Consider the following 23,336-nt stretch of genomic DNA (forward strand, 5'->3'; position numbering starts at 1 on the left):
TCAGTAAAGGATGTCCAGGAACTTCCAATTCCTCACCTTTTAAATTTTATGCCTTAAATGCTTAATGACCTTTTACTTCATGTTAGCACTGTATTGCCAGTTTAAAAGAAAGATAATTTTAAGAATTCCTCAGTTTTCCAGGAGGATGCTAGTGTTCTGCAGTGTGTTATGAGGAACATAGGAAACAAAAATTTGGGGAAGATTTCTGCAGAAGCAGAGTTGTTTAAATTAGGTCTAGCTACTGATAAAGAGGGAAGAGAGCACTATAGAGTCACAGAAAAGTAAATGCATGATTGAAAAACTGGGAGAGTGAGTATAATGTAATTCAGATATAAGGACTGAAAGGGAGATTGTAATCTATGCAACAAAAGACCCTAAGAGGTTTTTATTCTTTGTAAAATGGATTGCTATTATTATGGAATGTTTTAAAGCAACAAACTGAGATCTTTTCTGGACTTGTAGAAACGAAGTTTAGGTGTAAGTGGTGGAGGATTATATTTGAGAAAACAAAGACCAGAGGTAGGAGGACCAATTAGTAGGCCATTATAATTATCCATGTAAGGCCTAAACAAGAGAGAAAGCAGTCATTTTGAACTTTGTGACAAGTATGCTATTGGTGCTGTGAGGTTTCTTTGTTTTGCAAGTAAGACTGATTCAGTCTTGAATAAGATTACCCAAAAAGTAAAAGATCTTCACTGTGTATGTCCCATATAGTAGGGCCTTTCAGTCGTAACACAGAACACAGTTAATTACACTTGGGAGACTTTTTTCCCCTTTAAATTCCTTTTTGCATAGAGTTCAGTCCCCTCCCCTCCCCCTTTTACACAGGATGTTTTCAAAGGAATGAATTATATTTTACTGAAGAACTTTTAAGTGCCGTGTCCCCTACTAAACTAAAAGTATTAGATAGTGAGTTGCTTCTCTTTCTTCATCAGGGTTGTGAAAAGCAAAGTTTACCTTGAAAGGCCATCTCTTAAGATTTTCTTGCCTTTAGCTTTATACCATTATACAAAAAGAACTAAATTATTTTTTGTAGATATAAAGATGATTCCTTTGGCATTCGTAGAATAGGAACCTACAAAAAGGAAATAGAAATTTACTTGGATGGCTTTATAAAGCAGACATTTTTACTTTTGTTTGAAAAGTTTTTCTGAGGAAAGTGGCCAGACTTGCAGGTCACTTTTTTTTTAACAGAAGAGTGTTCAATAACACGTTGAAAAACCACCACTTTGACATAACTATTTATTGTTACATAGTATTTACTGTGTAACAGATGACTTATTCTCAATTTTAAAGTAAGATTTTTAAATATTAAATTTGATAGTGATTTTATTCAAACTTTTTTTTTTTTAAAAAACCCTGATGTCTTAATAAGCAGGTGTTCTCATTTATATAGAGCTTAAGATGTGAAGAACTTCATCTTCATGCAGAAAACCTCTCTAGGCGTGTGTGGGAGCTACTGATGCTTCTTCCTACATGTCCTAACATGTTGATGGCATTCCAGAATATCTCAGATGAACAGGTAAGTTCACAGGATCCTTTTACTCTCTTGGAGGATGGTACTAGTTTACATTCCTCCTGGCAGTGAATGATATTACTTGTTAACCTGTAACCTCAGTAAAATTTTGCCCACTTAATAGGTTAAAAAGTGCTAGTGTTTTTTAATGTTCATATATTTATTTGTGAGGCTGAATGATAGGGGCTAAATATAAGGCAAGATGTTTGCTAAAATTATCTTTAGAAAATTATGAATTAGGAGTTCCCGTCGTGGCGCAGTGGTTAACGAATCCGACTAGGAACCATGAGGTTGCGGGTTCGGTCCCTGCCCTTGCTCAGCGGGTTAACGATCCGGCGTTGCTGTGAGCTGTGGTGTAGATTGCAGACGCGGCTCGGATCCCGCGTTGCTGTGGCTCTGGCGTAGGCCGGTGGCTACAGCTCCGATTCGACCCCTAGCCTGGGAACCTCCATATGCCGCGGGAGCGGCCCAAGAAATAGCAACAACAACAGACAAAAAGACAAAAGACAAAAAAAAAAAAAAAAAAAAAAAAAAAAAAAAAAAAAAAAAAAAAAAAATTATGAATTAATATTAGCCTTTATATTAGTGTTTCTTCATATTAAATGTTGTGAATATTGCCTTTTTTTTTTTTTTTTTTTCCTTTTGTCTTTTTTGGCCACTCCACGGCATACGGAGTTGCCAGGCCAGGGATTGGATCTGAGCTGTGCTGGTCAACTATGCCACAGTTGCAGCAACACTGGATCCCTGATCTACTGCATGCCGATCTGGGGATCGAACCTGTGCCCCAGAGCTCCAGAAACATAGCCAATCCCATTGTGCCACAGGAAGAACACTAATATTTCTTTGTTTTTTTACAACAAAAAGTAATGTTTAGGGAAAATACACTATGGTTTAATGGCATTGTATCAGTGCTTGTTTTAAATGTTTATATAAGTCAACTGATAGAATTAGGGGGAAATGAGGCAAAGAAATTTAATATGTAGCTATTAATATTCCCCAGAGGCTTGAGTTCACATATTAAGTGTTAGATATCTTTGTAAAGATGTCTGTTAAAATTAAAAAAAATTTTTAAGAAAGCTTTAGGAGTTCCCATCGTGGCTCAGTGTTTAACAAATCTGACTAGGAATCATGAGGTTGCAGGTTCAATCCCTGACCTCGCTCAGTGGGTTAAGGATCCGGTGTTGCTGTGAGCTGTGGTGTAGGTCACAGACATGGCTTGGATCCCATGTTGCTGTGGCTCTGGTGTAGGTCAGCGGCTACAGCTCTGATTAGAACCCTAGCCTGGGAACCACCAAATGCCACAGGTGCCGCCCTAGAAGAGACAAAAAAATTAAGTAAAAAATAAAAAAAGCTTTATAAAAAGAGGGTTTTTTTTTTTTTTGTGGCGTTATCAACAAAGCACCTATAGAACTAATGGAAAAATAATGTTCTAATTTTATACTAATAGTTATCTATGATTCAGAATGTTTTATGTGATTTCACAAGGTCCTGTGTTTAAAACAACTTAAAAGTGAAGAAGATGGGCCTGGAAAATGGTGGTTGATGATTCAGTATAGCTCAAATAATAATATTGGTGTCAAGGATGCACATTAAGTGGGAATAACACTTTGATAAATTGAGAGTAGAAAAGAACAGTATTTTTAAGTTTATGTATTCATATATGACTTTTGAAATGGGTGGGTGTCACTTATAAGTATTTGTTATAGATCACATTACTTCTGTATCCTTGAAAGTTCATACATTCAACTAAGCTGCAATTTTTTTTTTCATTGGGAAGATGGTAAACTAGCTCAGCAGTCATGGAGATTAACAGATAAAATGTTTTCCTATGCTACTGCTTTCGTATTAGTTTCTTTTTTTTTTATGGCCATGCCCATGACATGTGGAAGTTACTGGGTGAGGGACAGTACCTGCACCACAGCGGTGACCCGGGCCACAGCAGTCACTGGAATAACAGTAATTCCATTGTTATTCATGTACTGCATCTTAATCCATTTATCTGTCAGTGGACAACACTGGATCTTTAACTTGCTGAGCTGCAGAGGAACTCCTGTTTTTGTATTAATTTTTTAAAAATTTAATGAATAGTTGGTGTTTCAAGCAAATGATTAGTACCAATGATATATAATTAGTCTTCACTTATTTGAATATATTTCAGTATATATGTAACATTTAAGTTTTAATGTAGCGTTAGTTTCTTTTAAGTTATTTTGGAGGGTATTCTGTAAGTTGGTTTGAGAAACTTGTGTTCTTCTCTTTTTAATTTAAGAATAATGATGCACCAAATTGGAAAGAACTGCTCAAAATTAAGAGTGCTCATAAGCTGTTATATGCACTGGAAATTATTGAAGCATTGGGAAAACCTAACAGAAGAATAAGGAGAGAGTCTACGGTAATTGCATTTCCATTATTATCATTAAATGTTTGTTTTATCTCGGGAACAAAATTCTGGAGTACATTATCTTTTAATTTTCCTGCCACCTTTATTTATTTTTTAAATTAAAGTATGATTGATTTACAATGTTGTGCAAATTTCTGCTGTACAGCAAAGTGACCCAGTCATACATATATACACATTCCCTTTCTTGTACTGTATCTTCCATCATGGTCTATCTCAAGAGATTGGATATAGTTCCCTGTGCAGTAGGGCCTCATTACTTATCCAGTCAAATGTAATAACGTGCATCTTTTAACCCCAAATTCCTAATCCCTCCTACCCCTTGGCAACCACAAGTCTGTTTGGAATGTCTGAGTTTATTTCTGTTTTGTAAATAGCTTCATTTGTGCCCTATTTTAGATTCCACATGTAAGTGATATCATACGGTGTTTGTCTTTCTCTGACTTACTTTGAGAATCTCTAGTTGCATCCATGTTCCTGCAAATGGCATTATTTAATTCTTTTTTTACGGATAAGTAGTATTCCATTGTTACTTATGTACCACATCTTCTTAATCCATGCATCTGTCAGTGGACATTTAAATTGTTTCCATGTCTTGGCTATTGTGAATAGTGCTGCTGTGAATGTAGAGGTGCATCTATCTTTTTGAATTATAGTTTTGTCCAGATGTCACCTTTATTTATTTGTTTGTTTTTGACATTCCCACAGGGAAGTTATAGTGATCTTTATCCAGATTCAGATGATTCAAGTGAGGATCAAGTGGAAAATAGTAAAAATTCCTGGAGTTGCAAGGTTTGACCCATATGTGTTTTATAGTGCATTGGTAAAAATAAGTTATTTCTAATTTTCCAAAGTAGGTACCATAATTACTATTTTAAACTTATCATTTAAATAAAGCATGGTTTAAAAATAATGTATTACTCTACTCACAATAATAAACTGAGATTGTTTAATGCTTTGGTGCTCCTATTTTATTTATTTCATTTATTTTGTCTTTTTGCCTTTTCTTGAGCCGCTCCCGCAGCATATAGAGGTTCCAAGGCTAGGGGTCTAATCACAGCTGTAGCCACTGGCTTACACCAGAGCCACAGCAACACGGGATCAGAGCCATGTCTGCGACCCACACCACAGCTCACGGCAATGCCACATCCTTAACCCACTGAGCAAGGCCAAGGATCGAACCCACAACCTCATGGTTCCTAGTTGGATTCATTAACCACTGCGCCACGACGGGAACTCCAGGGCTTCTATTTTTAGTACATTTTTTCCCCTTCATTGGAATGCTGTGTTAGAACATCCCAGTGTCTGAGATTGAGTGGTTAATGGAATGTAAAGATATTTTTATATATATATACAGATTTTTGCAAGAATTTTTTTAAAAAATTCTTGAAAATAAAGTTGATACTTAATTTTATAGATGTTATATTGGTTATTTGAATCAAAGAATAATTTCCTAAAGGAAAGATATATTTCTCTTTACATACACATTTAGTTACTGAATCAAAAAGCAGGTCTTTACTACATTATTTCTCTTACATTACTCTCATAATTGCTTACAGTTTGTTGCTGCTGGAGGGCTTCAACAGTTATTAGAAATTTTTAATTCTGGAATTCTAGAGCCAAAAGAGCAGGAATCCTGGACTGTGGTAAGTGAAAATTAACATTTTGACCAGTTATAATGTTTTTTTTCTAATAAGCCACTTGCATTTCCCATTAGCAAGTGTAACTTTTGCTGCAGACTTTATTGTGGTAAAAGAGTGTAGTGTACAGTACAGATAAATTTAAGAAAAAATAAGGAGTCTGATGAACTAATTATGTGGTAAGAGAGCTCCATGTTAACTCTGTTAAAGTTTATTTTTTCTCTTTTTACAGCTACAACTGCGGCATATAGACGTTCCTAGGCCAGGGGTCCAAAAGGAGCCACAGCTGGGGCCTACGCCATGGCTACAGCAGCACTGAATCTGATCTGCATCTCCAACATATGCTTATGGTAACGCTGGATCCTTAACCCACTGAGCAAGGGCAGGGATCAAACCTGCATCCTCACAGAGATGACATAGAGTCCTTAATCCACTGAGTCACAACAGAAACTCCAAAATTTTTAAGTGCTAATATTAATGACTCCAAACTGGTAATTCATAAACATTTTTCCTTTAGGTTGATAAGTTATATATTAACATTTTATATAGTTTTAAATTTGGATACTTTTTAAGAAAAACTTTATGTCCTTTAATTCAGTTTTTTTTGACCATTTCTTCCTTTATATCAGCACCACTCAAAAATTTATTTCCAAGAGTTCCCTTTGTGGCTCAGCTGTAACCCAACTAGTATCTGTGAGAATGCAGGTTCTATCCCTGGCCTTGCACAGTGGGTTAAGAATCCGGTGTTGCTATAAGCTGTGGTGTAGGTCGCAGGTGTGGCTGTGGCTGTGATGTAGGCTGGCAACTACAGCTCCAATTCAACCCCTAAGCCTTGGAACTTCCATATGTTGTGAGTGTGACCCTAAAAAGAAAAACGAATTTCCAGATCATTTTTTACTGGTCTGCAGTAAAATAGGTATAGAACATAAGAGTAAGCCTTTAGAAATTTTTACAGCAATTGGATAGCGCTGCATTATTTTTACAGTATTTTAGAAAATTATTGATTCTCAACAAAATGAAAGTTTCAGAAAATGGTCCTTTATCACTGTGAATGTAAAGAAGCACTGTTTTAATAAATGTTAGGAAAGTAAAATTGCTCATAGAATATTTAAAAATTCATAGTGCTAGACCACACTGTATAATCCAGTTTTGTATTAAATGGAAAGAGTGCTCGTTTCCTGACCTCCAGCAAAGAAAAGTAACATTATCTAACATTACATTCAAATATTAATCTCTTAGTACCTTTTTTTTGGAATTACCTTAGAACCTAGAAATCTGATGCTCCTGATTGCTGTCAAATGGTGCTATGTCCAAAAGATTAACAAACAAAAGTACACTTTAAAAACATATTACTGGAGTTCTGTTGTGGTGCAGCAGGTTAAGGGCCTGCCATTGTCATTGCGGCAGCATGGGTTGCTGCAGTGGCTTGGGTTTGATCCCTGGTCCGGGAACTTCCACATGCCATGGGCATAGCCAGAAAACCCCCAAAACAACAACAAAAACATACTGCTATTTAGAGATTTTGTGTTTTTTTGTGTGTGTTTTTGTTTTTTTTTTTTTTGTCTTTTTTCTTTTTGTCTTTTTTGTTGTTGTTGTTGCTCTTTCTTGGGCCGCTCCCGCGGCATATGGAGGTTCCCAGGCTAGAGGTCGAATTGGAGCTGTAGCCACTGGCCTACGCCAGAGCCACAGCAACGCGGGATCCGAGCCGCGTCTGCAACCTACACCACAGCTCACGGCAGCGCCGGTTCGTTAACCCACTGAGCAAGGGCAGGGACCGAACCCGCAACCTCATGGTTCCTAGTCGGATTCGTTAACCACTGAGCCACGACGGGAACTCCCGAGATTTTGTTTATCTTACCAGTGGTTTTAATACCTTTTTCCATTTTTATTTTACATATTTTCCTTTCTGGAAAAATTTTTTCTTTCAATTTTTTTTCATTTTTTCTGATAAGAGAAAAAAAATGTTTTCTTTCTCTTATAGCTCAGATGTATGTTGTGTTTTAATGTTAGTCATATCTTTGTTGCCCCACTAATCTTTCAGAATTATAAAGTGCCTTTTAGTTCTTTGGCAAAGTGGGAGAATTTAACTGAAATCTTTAATGGGTAGTTTATATTATCCATATGTCATTTATAGAACTTTTGTTTATAAACTGCTCTAAGTTTAGTTTTGAATAAAATTTGCAGGGAATCATATGTTGAAGATTTTCTCGCTCTGTTTCCTTTTAAAATTGTGGATACTCTGGAGTTCTCCTGTGGTGCAGCCAGTTAAGGATCCAGTGTTGTCATTGCAGCAACTTGGGTTGCTGCTATGCTGGGGGTTTATCCCTGTCTTGGGCATTTTTTCATGGTATGGGCGTGGCTAAAGAGAAAGATCATGTACTTGGTTATGCTTGGCATGCCCTCCCCCCAAAAAAGTAAAAAAAATTGTGGATACTTCTATAAAGTTTTAAGAAAACTTTACTACTATATGGACACATTGTAGCCTGGCAACACCTGAGATGCCCATCCTGCCTGAGACACAGATTGCTTTCAAGTCCACTGAGATTCTCTATTTATAATATCTCTTCATATATTAAAGATACTATGGGTCGTCTTATGCACAAAGTTGTTAAATTTTCATGAAGTTCAAATTGTCTTGTTTTTTTTCTTTTGTTACCAAAGCCTTTGCTATCCTGTCCAAGAAAAGTATTGCCAAATAAAATATCATGAAGCTTTTTTGTCCTATATTTCTTCCAAGAGTTTTATTATTTTAGGTCTTATATTTAGGACCTTGATTTGTTTTGAGTTAATTGGTATATGTGGTGTTAGGTAAGGGTCCAACTTCATTCTTTTGCATGTGGAGGCTTTCCAGCACCTGTTCTTGAAAAGACTATTTCCCTCAGTGAATGGCACCCTTGTCACTAACCATTTGCCTGTATATATTAGGATAAATTTGGGGGCTTTCTCTTCCATTCCTCTAAATTATTTGCCTGTTTTTATGCCCACTTCACTGTACTGATTTCTGTAGATTTGTAGTGAATTTTGAAGTCAAAAATTCTGAGTCCTCCAATCTTGTTCTTTTTTTTTGTTCTTTTTTTTTGATAGGCAAGAAATAGATTTATTAAGATAGGATGCTTATGGGAGATGCAAGCAGGCAGGCAAGGAGGCTCTGCCCTGAGGATTCTGTGGGCTGTGATTTTTTTTCACCCAAGGGGAGTGGGGTTGTTCTTTTCTTTTAGATTGTTTTGTCTATTTGGAGTCCCTTGGGATTCCTTATGAATTTTATGATGGGTTTTTCTGTTCTTGCAAGGAACATCATTAGGATTTTGTTAGGGATTGCATTGAATCTGTAGATCACTTTGGGTAGTATCAATGTATTAATAATGTCTTCCAGTCCATGAACATGGGATGTGTTACTATTTATTTATGTTTTTAATTTCTTTGAGCAGTGTTTTGTAGCTTTAGAAGTCTAGCAGCTCCTTGGTTAAGCATTTATTCTTTCTGACAATATTATAAATGAAGTTGTCTTTGTAATTGCTTTTTTATAGTATTCATTGTTCATAGAAATGCAACTGAATTTTGTATGTTTATTTTATATTCTTCTGTTTTGCTGAATTCATTTATTAGTTTTAAGAGCCTTTGAGTGGAGTCTTTAGGGTTTCTGCGTTAATAAATAGATAATTGTACTTCTTTTCCAATTTGAATCCTTTTTATTTTTCTTGTGTAATTTCTCTTGTGTGATTTCTCGTGTAATTCAGGCCACAACTTCCACCACTTTGATGAATAGAAGTGGGAAAAGCAGTTGTTCTTGTCTTGTTCCTGATCTTAAAGAGAGAAATTCTTTCAGTCTTTCATTGTTGAGCATGGTTTTCACTATGGGTTTTTCATATACGGCTTTTATTATGTTGAGGTAGTTTCCTCCCTGTTTTGTTAAGTGTTTTTATCATGAAAGGATGTTGGATTTTGTCAGATGCCTTTTCTAAATTAATTGAGATGATAGGGTCTTTTTCTTCGTTGTGTCGATGTGGAGTATTATACTGATAACTTGTTAGGTTGAAACATCCTTGCATTCCAAGGATATATCCCACTTGGTCATGATGTATAATCTTTTTATACATGTTGTTTAATTCTGTTTCCTAATATTTTGTTGAGGGCTTTTTGCATCAGTGTTCAATATTAGTCTGTAGTTTTCTTATAGTATATTTTGTTTGGCTTTGGTATCAGAGTTATACTGGCTTCATCAAATGAGCTAGAAAGTTCCCTCTTCTTGAGTTTTTTGGGAAAAGTTTGAGGATTGTTGGTATTCTTTATTTTTTAAAATATTTATTTACGGAGTTCCTGTTGTGGCACAGTGGTTGACGAATCCGACTGGGAACCATGAGGTTGCGGGTTCGGTCCCTGCCCTTGCTCAGTGGGTTAACGATCCGGCGTTGCCGTGAGCTGTGGTGTAGGTTGCAGACGCGGCTCAGATCCCGCGTTGCTGTGGCTCTGGTGTGGGCCGGTGGCTACAGCTCCGATTGGACCCCTAGCCTGGGAACCTCCATATGCCGCGGGAGCGGCCCAAGAAATAGCAACAACAACAACAAAGACAAAAAGACCAAATAAATAAATAAATAAATAAATAAATAAAATATTTATTTACTTGTTTATTTTTTGCGTTTTAGGGCCACACCCGTGGCACATGGTGGTTCCTAGACTAGGGGTTGTATTGGAGCTGCAGCTGCCAGCCTGCCCCACTGCCACAGCAATTCCAGATCTGAGCCACACCTGCGACCTACACCACAACTCATGGAACACCAGATCTTTAAGCCACTGAGCGGTGCCAGGGATCAAACCTGAGTCCTTATGGATACTTGTCAGGTTTGTTATCTCTGAGCCACAGTGGGAACTCTACAACAATTGTAGTAGTACTCTCTTAAAATCTTCTCTTTTTCTGTAGAATTAGTAGAAATTTTCCCACTTTCTTTTTATCTTCCCTTTTTTTTTTTTTTTTTTTTTTTTTTTGCATTTTAGGACCACACCTGCAGTATATGGGAGTTCCCAGACTAGGGACTGAATCAGAGCTGCAGCTGCCGGCCTATGCCACAGCCACAGCAATGCAGGATCAGAGCCACATCTGCAACCTACACGAGCTTATGGCAAGCAGGATCCCTCACCCACTGTGCAAGGCCAGGGATCGAACCCACATCCTCATGGATACTAGTCAGGTTTGTAAACTGCTGAGCCACAACAGGATCTCCCAAAATGTTTCTTTCCACTTTCGATTCTAATTTTAGTGATTTCGGTTTTCTTTTTTCTCATTCCTTTCAGCTGAAGGCTTATAAATTTCATTGTTCATTTCAAAGAACCAACTTTTATTTTCACTGATTTTTCTGCAGGTTTTTCAGCTCACTGTTCTGTTTACCTCTGCTCTGATTTTATTTTCTTCATCATGGTACTAGCTTTAGGTTTAGTTTGTTCTTTTTGTAGTTCCTTAGCTGTAAAGTTAGATTTTTGATACCTTGTTTTTTTTGAATGTAAACATCTATAGGTATAAATTCCCTCATTAACATTGCTTTTGCTGTATTCCTTAAGTTTCATATTTACCATATTTTTTATCTTCTTATGTGAAGTGTCTGTTCATGTCATGGCTTTTTTTGTTTTATCTGTTTGGGGTTTGTTTTGTTTTGTTTTGTTTTTTCTTAGTGAAGAGTTCTAAGATTCTTTACCTTAATCAATTTGGACAAATTTGCTGATCAGTATATGTACCAGGATTATGTGTATTCAATATGTGGTTTACTTTTTCTTTATATTGACTGTGTCTTTTAAGCAGAGAAGTTTTCAATTTTGACAAGATTTGTATCCTAGTGAGAAAATCTTTGTTCCACAATCACAAATATTTTTGTCCTTTGTTTTCTTCAGTAAGTTTTATAGTTATCTTTAACATTTAGGTCTGTGATATGTTTTAAGTTAAGTTTTTATATATGTAGCTTGAGTGAGGTTGAGGTTTTGCTGTATTCCACATGGCTGTCCAGTTTTTTCTAGCACCATTTGTTGAAACAAAGACTTTTTCTCACTCAAATTTCTTGGTAGTTATTTTGAAAATCAATTATATGGTGTTGCTATTTTCCTGGTCTATTGGCATAGCTATACCGTTTAGAAGTAGTATTAGGAAAAGCAGAGAACAGGAGAGAGCTTTGAGGCTCTCATACCTAAGTGATACTTATTTGAAGAAATTGTTTTATTAAAAAAAATTTTTAAGTAGAGCTTTCAGTCATTTAAAAATTTTACTTTTTATACTAAATGATATTTTACAAATGAAATTTTTGTTGTAAATATACATATGTAAGGCACAAAGTTTTCAGTTGAATTACTTTCTAGAATTGATGAGAATTGCTTTCACTCCAAAATATTAGAATATATGCCACTATGTGGAGAGACAACTTGTAATATTTTTGCTCCCAACTCTATTTTGTGGGTAAATGACATCTTTAAAAATTTTTTTAAATTATCCTTGATTTACAATGTTATGCCAGTTTCTGCTGTATAGCAAAGCGACTTGGGGTGTGTGTGTGGGTGTGTGTGTGTGTGTGTGTGTGTGTGTGGGTGTGTGTGTGTGTGTGTGTGTGTATTCTCTTTTTAATATTCTTTTCCATCCTGGCCTATCCCAGGAGATTGGATATACTTCCCTGTGCGAGGCAGTAGAACCTTGTTAATCCTTTGTAAATCTAATAGATTGTATCTGCTAACCCCAAACTCTCCATCTATCCCTCTCCCCACCCCTTCTTTGGCAACCACCAGTCTATTTTTTATGTCCTGTTTCTCATTTGTGCCACACTTTAGATTCTATATATGTGATATTATATCATATTTGTCTTTCTCTTTGTACTTCACTTAGTATGATAATGTGCAGTTGCTTCCATGTTGCTGTAAATGGCACTGTATCATTCTTTTTAATGGCTGAGTAGTATTCCATTGTATGTATGTACCACCTCTTCTTTATCCGTGCATCTGTCAGTGGATATTTATGTTGTTTCCTTGTCTTTGCTATTATGAATAATGCTACTGTGAACATAGCAGTACATGTATGTTTTTGAGGAGATCAGGCGTGTTCAGGGTGGTATGGCTGTAGACTGATAATAGGTTTTTGAATTACAGTTTTGTCCCAGCTATATGCCCAAGTGTGGATCGCTAAATCATATGGTACTTCTATTTTTAGTTTTCTGAGGAGCTTCCATATTGTTCTCCATAGTGGTTGTATTGATTTACATTCCCAGCAGTGTAGGAGAGTTCCCTTTTCTCCACACCCTCTCCAGCATTTGTTGGTAAATATCTTTATTAGCATATTAGTAATTTTCAAAAATTTTAGTACATTCTGAGCAGTATATTTTTTTCAATCTTGTATATCTCTATTACATATATTTATATGATGGTTTCATAATAGAAATGCAGTATCAATTCCATTTCATTAAATATACTTTCTAGTGTTTAGTAAATTTATCTTTGTAAGATTGAATTTTTACCAACCATAATACACAAGCAGCAAAATTTCTGTACCCCATGGGTCAAATACTAACTGTAATTATTTTCCAGGCTTTCATTTCAAGTTGTATAATGACCATATTAAATTAATGAATATAGGGAAATGACATTTTTTTCTTATCCACAGTGGCAGCTAGACTGTCTTGCTTGCTTGCTGAAGTTAATATGCCAGTTTGCAGTAGATCCATCGGATTTGGATTTAGCTTATCATGATGTATTTGCCTGGTCTGGTATAGCAGAGAGCCATAGGAAAAGAACGTGGCCTGGCAAATCAAGGAAGGCTGCTGGTGATCATGCTAAGGGTCTTCATATACCCAGATTAACAGAGGTAAAGTATAGAAGTTACTATTAAATTGTAGTAGTAAATTCTGTTTGTGTTTTAAGAGAGCTTGTTTATTTTTGTTGTTTTTATTCAGTGATTTTTCTTATTTTTCATTATAGCTGATTTAGTCTTCTGTCATTTTTCTACTGTACAGCAAGGTGACCCAGTCACAAATATGCATACACATTCTATTTTTGTTTTTACAAAGTGAATACAGTAATGTATACAAAATACAATCCCAGATTACTACTATATGACCTAACAATAGAGTTGATGCCTTCATTTTAAAGCAGTAGAAATTATGAAGCAGTAATAACATTTCAGTTTATCATTCAGAATGCAAGAATGCATTAATTATGTGCCATTTTAATGGTATCTAACTATAGGATTGAGTTCATTAATTAGTCTTAGTGATTTTTACCCTGAGTGTATCAGAATCCATTCAGGAAAACAAACCACCTTAGGTATTTCAACAGAGCGAATTTAAAATAGAGAACTGGTTTTATACATGTGTGTTTGGAGGACTAAAAATAAAAAAAGGATTTTTGAGGCAAGTAAAACCATTCACTACCCTCTGGGGGGGTTGAAGAATATATGGGAAAAGCTGTGATTATCAGAAATGAGAAGCTTAAAGGAGGGGTCCTGTTGAACTGGAGTTTAGGCCTCTAAGAAAGTGGTTCTATTACAGCTTCTGAAGTCAATTGCCTCTTTCCATTAAAATACTTCTGGAACAGTGCCAGGAGAAGAAGCAAAGAAGTAATCCCTCTAATATCCTAGATTGGCAAAACTGATGGGAAGCCAGCTGGCAGAGAAGGAACTTAGTTTATAATGTACCAGCCCTCACATTACACAGCAAGTACCCAGTTTGGTAGATTTAGAGCTAAAAGAAGATCACACAATAACCAGCACCTCCAGCAATACAATTAGAATTCTTTTTGACTGTAGATTGTTGTTTATGTGATCAAATATTTGCCCTTCCATTGTTTCTATCAGTGACTTGGAAACTGGGGAAGGATGAAGATGAATTTTTACTTGAAATTTCTTCATTTTATAACCTTTTGAGAATGGCACATCATTTCATACCTTCCCATCCTCAGGGTTGTTACTGATAGAAATACATATATCCAAATATGGAATTTTTAAATAATTGGCTTGTTTTTTAAATAAACTTATTCAAGTTCATAATTACTGAAAATAATTTAGAATATGCATGTGAACCTTCCCCGAAATCGTGGGTCACTAACATTAATAGTTTTATGTGTTATCTTTTTATGTGCAGATTTTTTTCCTTCACACATGCCAATGTTACCTTTTTGTAGTTTGGAAAAGAGCATATTTTATATGTTTTCATTTGTTTATCGTAGTAATTAGGGCTTAGTATGAGAATCTAAGCTATTTGGGGAAAATTTTTTTTTAATCCTAATTCTGTTGGTAAAAGCAAGGAAGAATACTTTTTCTTGTAATAATGTACCGTTGTGCATTATTTCACTTGTTCTCCTTTAATGGCCTTTTTAGAAGGTTCAAATTCCAAAATGAACCTTCAAATTCTAACCTAAATACAGCTTTTCTTGAAGCTTTCCCCTTTTTGCCAGGGACAGATTTGTTGCTATTCCCTTCTATTTTAGAAGGGATTCAATAATTCTTGCGTTAGCAGGTATTTTTTTCACTTTATAGATAAAGAACTAGAACCTAGAAATTACACATTAAAGTCATGGAACTTGAAAGTTAGTGAACTGAACATTGAACCTCAAGATTTTAAACCTAGAATCCATGCTCTTAATCTGTGGTGTATTCTTTTCTATATTTATTTCAGGATGGTTGACCAAACTGCCACTGCTTGACTTTTTTTCTAATTTCAAAAGTGAAAAATGTTATTTTACCTACTGCCCAAGAAAATCCAATGACATGTAATATATATAATATTTTTCTTAATTTATTGGATGTCATGCAGATAATCTGTAAATCAAATATATATTGCATATATATTTCCAAATTTTCAGTATTTTCTTTTTAAAGTTGCTGTTCTTTCGTTACAGAAATCTGGTTTTCTAATACTTAATATTTTATAGTATTTTCCAATAACCATTTTAAAGCTACTCTTTTTTTTTTATAAGTAAAAATTACAGTAATTTGGAGTCTTTGGTTAAACATAGTTTTGTGTCTTAGTGTATTTATAGGTTTTTTTATGTTTTTGTTTTGAAGGTATTTCTTGTTCTTGTCCAAGGAACAAGTTTGATTCAGCGACTCATGTCTGTTGCTTATACATATGATAATCTGGCTCCTAGGTATGAAGTTTCTACATAATTTATGTATATATATATATATATATTTTTTTTTTAGTAAGAATATAGTGCTTTAAAATTTCAGTTTGAAAAATTTAAAATCTAAAAGAAAAAATTGTTAGGGTGTTTTAGTGAACTCTCATATCATTTAACTAGATTTGCATATTGTTATCTACATTTTTATTACTTTATCATGAGCATGCATTTTCTCTGTCTGTGCACACATTTATTTACATATTATCCTGAATCTTGTAAGAGTTTAGACATCATGATCATTTACCCATAAATAGTTTGATGTGTCTCCTAAGACCAAGGATATTTTCTTAACAAATATAATTAAGTACTTAAGTTTGAAAATTTTAACATTAATGTAATATTATCTAACACATAGTCCATACTCATATTGTCCCATTAACATTCTTTTACAGCAGCTTTTTCCTGGTCCAGGATCACATACTCTGTTTAGTAGTTATATTTCTTCCATTTCCTTTAATTGAGGATACTTTTAGACTTGCTTTCATGATACAGACATTTCCAAGTATTATAGGCCAATTTTTTTTTTAATTTTATTGAAGTATAGTTGATTTAAAATGTTGTGATGATTTCTGAATGATTCAGTTATACACATACACATATCCATTTTTTTCAGATTCTTTTCTCATGTAGGTCATCATAGAATATTGGGTGTAGTTTCCTGTGCTATACGGCAGGTCCTTTTTGACCATCCATTCCATGTATATAGGTCAATTCTTTTATAAAGCCTTTCAGTTTAGGTCTTTCTGATTCTAATTAGATTCAGATTACACTTTTTAGCAGGATATCCCACAAGTAATGTAGCTTTCCCAATGCATCCTGGTAGTATCAGTTTGTCTTTTATTAATGATAATAATTTTGATCAGTTTATCTGATTTCCTCCAAGTTTCTCTACAATCAAATTTCTGATTTTTCTTTTCTGATTAAAAGTAACCCTGTGGGAAGGTATTTTGCAACTGCTTCAATTTCCTGATTCTCATGAAACTTTAATTCTTGACTTTTAAAATTCAGTGATAATCTTACCTTAATTAAATATTAGTATAATATTTGCAACCTAGTGATTTTCTCTTACCTTTCATTTTATGTTTATTATTTGACATTCTATTGTAAGGAAGATCTTTTTCTACCTTTTATTTAGTATCAATTTTGATTTTTTTAATCATTCAATATAATTTATTATTCTTACTGTTCTCTTAGCTCAAATTATACCTGAGTTGGCTTCTTCAGTCTTGTTCATGTGTCCTTTGGCTATGTTCCCATTATTTGGGGAGAGGAGAGGAGTCTTTTTTTTTTCCTTTCTGTCACTTCAAGATCTTCCAGGCTTGGAGTTTCCCTGTTTTGTTCTGTAATCAGCACTTCCTTAAGAAGCCCTAGTTCCTGTTGGTGGAGAACCTGCAAAATATGGGTACTAACTGCTGTTAGTGTTTCCTGAAGCTTCTAGGCCCTCAGTAGGTAAAACTAGAAATAATGTGTTTAAGAATATAGTTTAAATATGTTAAAATGATCTCATTTATGTGGGCTGCGTTGGAGATTTTTAAAAATAATGTACAGAATTTTAATAATATATAAATGATAATTGTTAATTCATGAGAACCTGTTTGCCTTAAATAATCACATAAATAAGGTTAAAGTATGTAGAATTAATTTTCAAGAGATATATTCTGAAGGTGTGTTGTTGAGCTGAAGTTGGCTGTTGTCCTCAAATGAATTACAAAGCTAATGTAAATAGCTTTATTTTTTAAAAAAGTTTTTTATGTAATTTTTTTTCATTATAGCTGGTTTACAATGTTATGTCGGTTTTCTACTGTACAGCATGGCGACCCAGTTAAACATGTATACATTCTTTTTTCTCACATCATCATGCTCCATCATAAGTTACTAGATAGAGTTCACAGTGCTACACAGCAGGATCTCATTGCTTATCCATTCCAAAGGCAATAGTCTGCATCTATTAACCCCAAGTTCCCAATCCATCCTGCTCCTTCCCCCACCCCCTTGGCAACCTCGAGCTCTTCCCCAAGTCCATGATTTTCTTTTCTGTGGAAAGGTTCATCTGTGCCATATATTGGATTCCAGATATAAGTGATACCATATGACATTTGTCTTTCTCTTTCTGACTTACTTCATTTAGTATGAGAGTCTCCAGTTCCATCCATGTTGCTGCAAATGGCATTATTTTGTTCTTTTAATGTAAATAGCTGTAAAAATGCTTATTAACTTTATTTATTGCTAATAGCTAGTTACTTGTTTTTAAATGCTTTGAAAAGTCACTTTTGTGAATTCCTGTTGTGGCCCCATGAGGATGAGGGTTCAATCCCTGGCCTCGCTCATTGGGTTAAGGATCCGGTGTTGCCATGAGCTGTGATGTAGGTCACAGATGTGGCTCAGATCCTGCATTGCTGTGGTTGTGATGTGGGCCAGCAGCTGCAGCTTCAATTCAACTCCTAGGCTGGGAACTTCCATATGCCACAGGTGCAGCTCTAAAAAGCAAAAAAAAAGTTACTTTTGGAGTTCCTTCTTTGGTGCAGTGGGTTAAGAATCGGATTGCGTCAGCTTAGGTTGCTGAGAGACGCAGGTTCAATCCCTGACCTTGCGCAGTAGGTTAAAAGATGTGGCATTGCAACAGCTACAGGTTGGATTCAGTTCCTGGCCTGGAAACTGATCTGCTGTAGGTGCAGCCATTTAAAAAAAGAAAAAAAAAAAAAAAAAAAAAAGTTCCAGCCATGGCTCAGCAGAAACACATCTGACTAGTATCCATGAGGATGCAGGTTTGATCCCTCGCCTCACTCAGTGAGTTAAGGATCTGGTGTTGCCATGAGCTGTGGTGTGGGTTGCAGACACGGCTCAGATCTGGTGTGGCTGTGGCTGTGGTGTAGGCCGGCAGCTGCAGCTTGGATTCGACTCCAGCCTGGGAACCTCCAAATACCACTGGTTTGGCTCTAAAAAAAAAAAGTCACCTTCATAGCAATGGTTGTATATAAGTAGCATGATTATTTTAAGTCCAGCTTTACCTCACTGGACTCTTAAGTTCTATATGAACTATATCTGATTTTGCCTATTATTATCAGTGCCAGGTACCTTACCTCATTATTTTTTAAACATACAAATAGATAATGTGGAGAAACAAAGAAAGTGCTATAACATGACCTTGATTTGTATGATAAAATACATTTTATAAACAACTTAAATGTCCACCGACAGAGGAGTGGATAAAGAAGATGTGGTACATATACACAATGGAATACTACTCAGCCATTAAAAGGAAAGAGATAATGGCATTTTTAGCAACATAGATGGATCTAGAAATTATCATGCTAAGTGAAGTCAGTCAGACAATGAGACACCAACATCAAATGCTATCACTTACATATGGAATCTAAAAAAAAGGACACAATGAACTTCTTTGCAGAACAGACTTTGAAAAACGATTTCTAAATGAGACAGGTTGGGGGTGGGGGGATCCGTTGTGGTTTGGGGATGATAATGCTATAATATTGGGTTGTGATGATTGTGGTATACCTATAAATATAATAAAATTCATTAAGTAATACAAAATAAAAATTAAAAAATGCAGTTTGTACATCAAGTACCCTTTACTCTCCAGTTAAATGATTCTTAATCTTCCTCCTTGTCCTCTGTTAAAACACATATTTTGCTGCTATTAAAGCTGGTTCTCTAGCAATTCTTGATTCCATTCTTAAAGATCTCATTACAGTCTTTGTAATGTGAGGGCCCCCACCCTCAATCTGCATGTTTTCTTTCTCCTGCCCTGTGCCATTGTCTTTTCATAAGCCTTCACCATCTGTTTTATATGGTGCTGGGAGGTTTATCTAAATTAAGGTAGCTAAAATGAACCTTTTGCCTATTATCAAAAAATCTTATGTTGCTACAGATTTAAAAGATAGATGGGTAGGTTGCTCTTGGTAAGAAAGTTAAATATATTAAGCCACTATGATAATAAAAGTTAAATGTGAAATATGGCCAGCTACTTGATTTATAAGTTTTAACTTTTTACTACCTTTTACTTTAAATCAATATGGGTAAGTCTTGTATTTGAGATTTTAAAAGGTGATTTTGTTAGTTGTAGCAAAATGAGAATGTTAGAGATCAGTGCCTTTAAAAAAAATTTAGTTTATTTGTAAGGCAGATTATAAATTGCTCTGTACTGGTCTTGTTAAAAATGAAAAATTTGGTGATTTCTACTGTGGAACAGCCCATTAAGGATCCAGCATTGTCACTGCTGTCTGGTTACTTCTGTGGTGCGTGTTCAATTCCTTGGCCCCAGAACTTCCACATGTTGCAGGTGTGGCCAAAAAAAAAAAAGAAAAAAAAAATTTTAGTGTTGAGTTTTTAAATTGAGGTAAGATGTTTTCCATTAAAGTTACTAAAATATCATGGGGAAAAATAGAAGCGAAATAATATGGAATTAAGTTAGTCATTTTCAGTAATTTGCTTTTAACCATTTCTGATAGAAATTGGCATTGGCATTAATAAAACAAAGGAAGGGCATTTTATGCCATTGTATGTTGTAGTTTTTTTTTTTTAGGAGTCTAAACTCTTAAGTTTAGACTCTAAACTACTATAACATTCCTTTTAGTAATATATTTCTCTTTAGTAACCAAGGCTTTAGTATTTTATAAGTGTTCACTTCAGTCAATGTGGGATTCACTCAGATTTTATTAAATCTGACTAGTCATTTGGTGTTTGCTGTAGTAAGATTTTGCCAGTGATTCTTCAGATAAAAAGTGAAAACCATAGGAAATAAATTAGTGCCTTTTGTAAAGTCTAATCTCTTGAGGGACAGGGAAAGTTAAAGGGCTTGTGATAATAAATTGAGTTATTTTAATTAATTGCTGAATTTAATTATTGGTGGTGATGTGTTCTTACTTTACAGAGTTTTGAAAGCTCAGTCTGATCACAGGTCTAGACATGAAGGTAAGGGTTCCACACAGTTAATTTTTAATAGATAAAGATTTGGAAGACTAGATAAGTTTATGTACAATATTTTTAATAATGAGCATTTTTTTCTCTTTATAGCACAAGCCTTTAGACTAAATTATTTTTTTCCCGATTTCTCTTCAGTTTCACATTATTCAATGTGGCTCTTGGTGAGTTGGGCTCATTGCTGTTCTTTAGTGAAATCTAGCCTTGCTGATAGTGATCATTTACAGGATTGGCTGAAGAAATTGACTCTCCTTATTCCTGAGGTAAGCTAAAGATTGAAGATTAGTATTACTCTTCATGTTTTTTCATAGTATTAAATTGATAATAGAAGAGCTAATGGAAACAAATGAACATGATTCCATAAATGTATCATGCTACCTGGAATGTACTTGAGTGATCTAGAGTGTTTTGAACCATGTACACTGATGTGTGAGCATTGAATATTCTTAGCATTCATATTTGTCTTTTTCTGCAATGTTTGTTTACATTGTGACTCTTTCGTTTTCAGTGTTTGTTATAGTCTTTTTTTGGGGGGAGGGTGTTTGGAAGGACTTGAGCATTTATTTTTGTAATTGATGTTTTAGAGAAGTTTCTTTTGCTTTTTCTGTTAGAGTGCATCCTTGGATATAGAAGAGGCTAAAAATAAGTTAAATATTTTTCCTTTTGATTTAAGTGTTGATACTAAAGTCAGTATCATTTTCATTAATTATATCTTGATTTACTCAACCCATATTCCTAAATGAAATAGTAGAAAACAATCTTACTAATACAGTTACCCACAGTAGTCACATCTTTTTTTTTTTTTTGTCTTTTCTAGGGCCGTTCCTGCAGCATATGGAGGTTCCCGGGCTAGGGGGTCTAATCAGAGCAGTAGCCACTGGCCTATGCCAGAGCCACAGCAAAGCAGGATCTGAGCCTCGTCATCAACCTACACCACAGCTCACGGCAACGCCGGATCCTTAACCCACTGAGCAAGGCCAGGGATTGAACCTGAAACCTCATGTTCCTAGTTGGATTCGTTAACCACTGAGCCACGGTGGGACCTCCAGTCACATCTTTTTTAGAGTACATTTTCTAATATTATTAGCTCTGTATTGAATGCATATGTGTTCCTATTCTGACCTTCTCCCAAGTAATTGTTGTGACATTTGGACAAGATTGTAAAATATGTTAGGAGTTCCCGTCGTGGCTCGGATTCTGCGTTGCTGTGGTTGCTGTGGTTGCTGTGGCTCTGGCGTAGGCCGGGGGCTACAGCTCCAATTCGACCCCTAGCCTGGGAACCTCCATATGCTGCGGGAGCGGCCCAAAGAAATAGCAAAAAAAAAAAAAAAGATTGTAAAATATGTTAAATGTTTTGGTTGAAGTTTCTTCTATTTCTGAAAGTATTTTTCATATACTTAATCATGTAAATAAATTATTATGCATATTGTCTTTTCAATCCCTTTTGTATTTGTCTATTCTTGTGTTTACTTGGTTTGTTTTTATGACCATATTTGGGAATTTATAAAATGTTCTACTTATTACTATGTACATTGGGGTACTTCATTTGATCATATATTATTTACATGCATGAATATGTGATTAGGGCATTGCATTTTAAAATATGTTACTAAAGAAGCCACCTAACGTTGTTTCTGCCATTTAATTAACATCAAGATTAACTTCTTAATACTAACTCAGACTATCTTTGGAACTTTCTTTTTTCATTTAGACTGCAGTTCGTCATGAGTCTTGCAATGGTCTTTATAAGTTGTCTCTGTCAGGACTGGATGGAGGAGACTCAATCAATCGCTCTTTTTTGCTGCTGGCTGCCTCAACATTATTGAAATTTCTTCCTGATGCTCAGGCACTCAAACCTATCAGGGTAAGATTTTACTGTGTTTAGGAGCAGTTTCCTATTTCTGCAGTTTCCTTTGCCCCAGGTTTATCATTGTATTATCTGTCCATGTAATTTCCATTACTTGTTTACTATCTATAGTTTTCACTAGGAGGATAGTAGTTATAGAGTTCTTAAAGTGACAGCATTGTGACATATTATGTCCATGTTATATCTAGGGATGTAATCTTTGTGCTTTAGTTTCAGCTCTCTGGGATATTCTGTTTTGGAAATAGCATTTGTCCTTACTAGATTCTAAGCCTTGTGTGTTAATAAGGTGGATGAGGGAGTTCCCTGGTAGCCTAGCGAGTTAGGGATCCAGCATTGTCACCACTGTGGCTTGGGTCACTACCATGGCACAGGTTTGATCATTTGCCCTGGAACTTCTGCATGCCGTGGGCTTGACCAAAAAAATTAAAAGTGGCAGAGTTCCTGTCATGGCTCAGCGGAAACAAATATGATTAGCATCCATGAGGACATAGGTTCAATCCCTGGCCTCTCTTAGTGGGTTAAGGATCTGGTGTTTCCATGGGCTGTGGTGTAGGTCACAGACATGGTTTGGATCCCACGTTGCTGTGGCTGTGGTGTAGGCCAGCGGCTACAGCTCCGACTCCACCCCATATTCTGGAAACCTCCATATGCTGCAGCTGCAGCCCTTAAAAAAAAAGCCAAAAAAATTTAAAAGTTGAATGATAAAAACTTCATAAATTTAGCTTTCTTCTTATTCATTCATGGTTGTTTTATGTATGTTACTCTGAATTCTCAATAGCACATGGTATATCCAGAGCTTAGTAAGTTAATTTTACTCATCCCAGAAGTATGATG

General features: G+C 35.4%; 1 protein-coding gene across 15 annotated transcripts in view; it reads left to right on the top strand.

Annotated features, from left to right (window-relative positions):
* USP34 (ubiquitin specific peptidase 34) overlaps positions 1 to 23,336 on the top strand; it is a 258,619-nt gene that overhangs the window by 146,725 nt on the left and 88,558 nt on the right. For all 15 annotated transcript variants that reach the window (XR_002342703.1, XR_002342702.1, XM_021087489.1 and 12 more), the window contains 9 exons: positions 1,397 to 1,522; positions 3,786 to 3,908; positions 4,623 to 4,706; positions 5,474 to 5,560; positions 13,182 to 13,382; positions 15,579 to 15,661; positions 20,586 to 20,626; positions 20,774 to 20,898; positions 22,347 to 22,499. Coding sequence is in view for 13 of the 15 variants with exons in the window: in XM_021087489.1 (XP_020943148.1) it covers positions 1,397 to 1,522; positions 3,786 to 3,908; positions 4,623 to 4,706; positions 5,474 to 5,560; positions 13,182 to 13,382; positions 15,579 to 15,661; positions 20,586 to 20,626; positions 20,774 to 20,898; positions 22,347 to 22,499 (1,023 nt within the window). In the remaining 2 variants the exon portion in view is untranslated. The remainder of the gene's footprint in view (positions 1 to 1,396; positions 1,523 to 3,785; positions 3,909 to 4,622; positions 4,707 to 5,473; positions 5,561 to 13,181; positions 13,383 to 15,578; positions 15,662 to 20,585; positions 20,627 to 20,773; positions 20,899 to 22,346; positions 22,500 to 23,336) is intronic.

Source organism: Sus scrofa, chromosome 3 (genome assembly GCF_000003025.6).
Source record: "Sus scrofa isolate TJ Tabasco breed Duroc chromosome 3, Sscrofa11.1, whole genome shotgun sequence".
NCBI classification, from domain to species: domain Eukaryota; kingdom Metazoa; phylum Chordata; class Mammalia; order Artiodactyla; family Suidae; genus Sus; species Sus scrofa.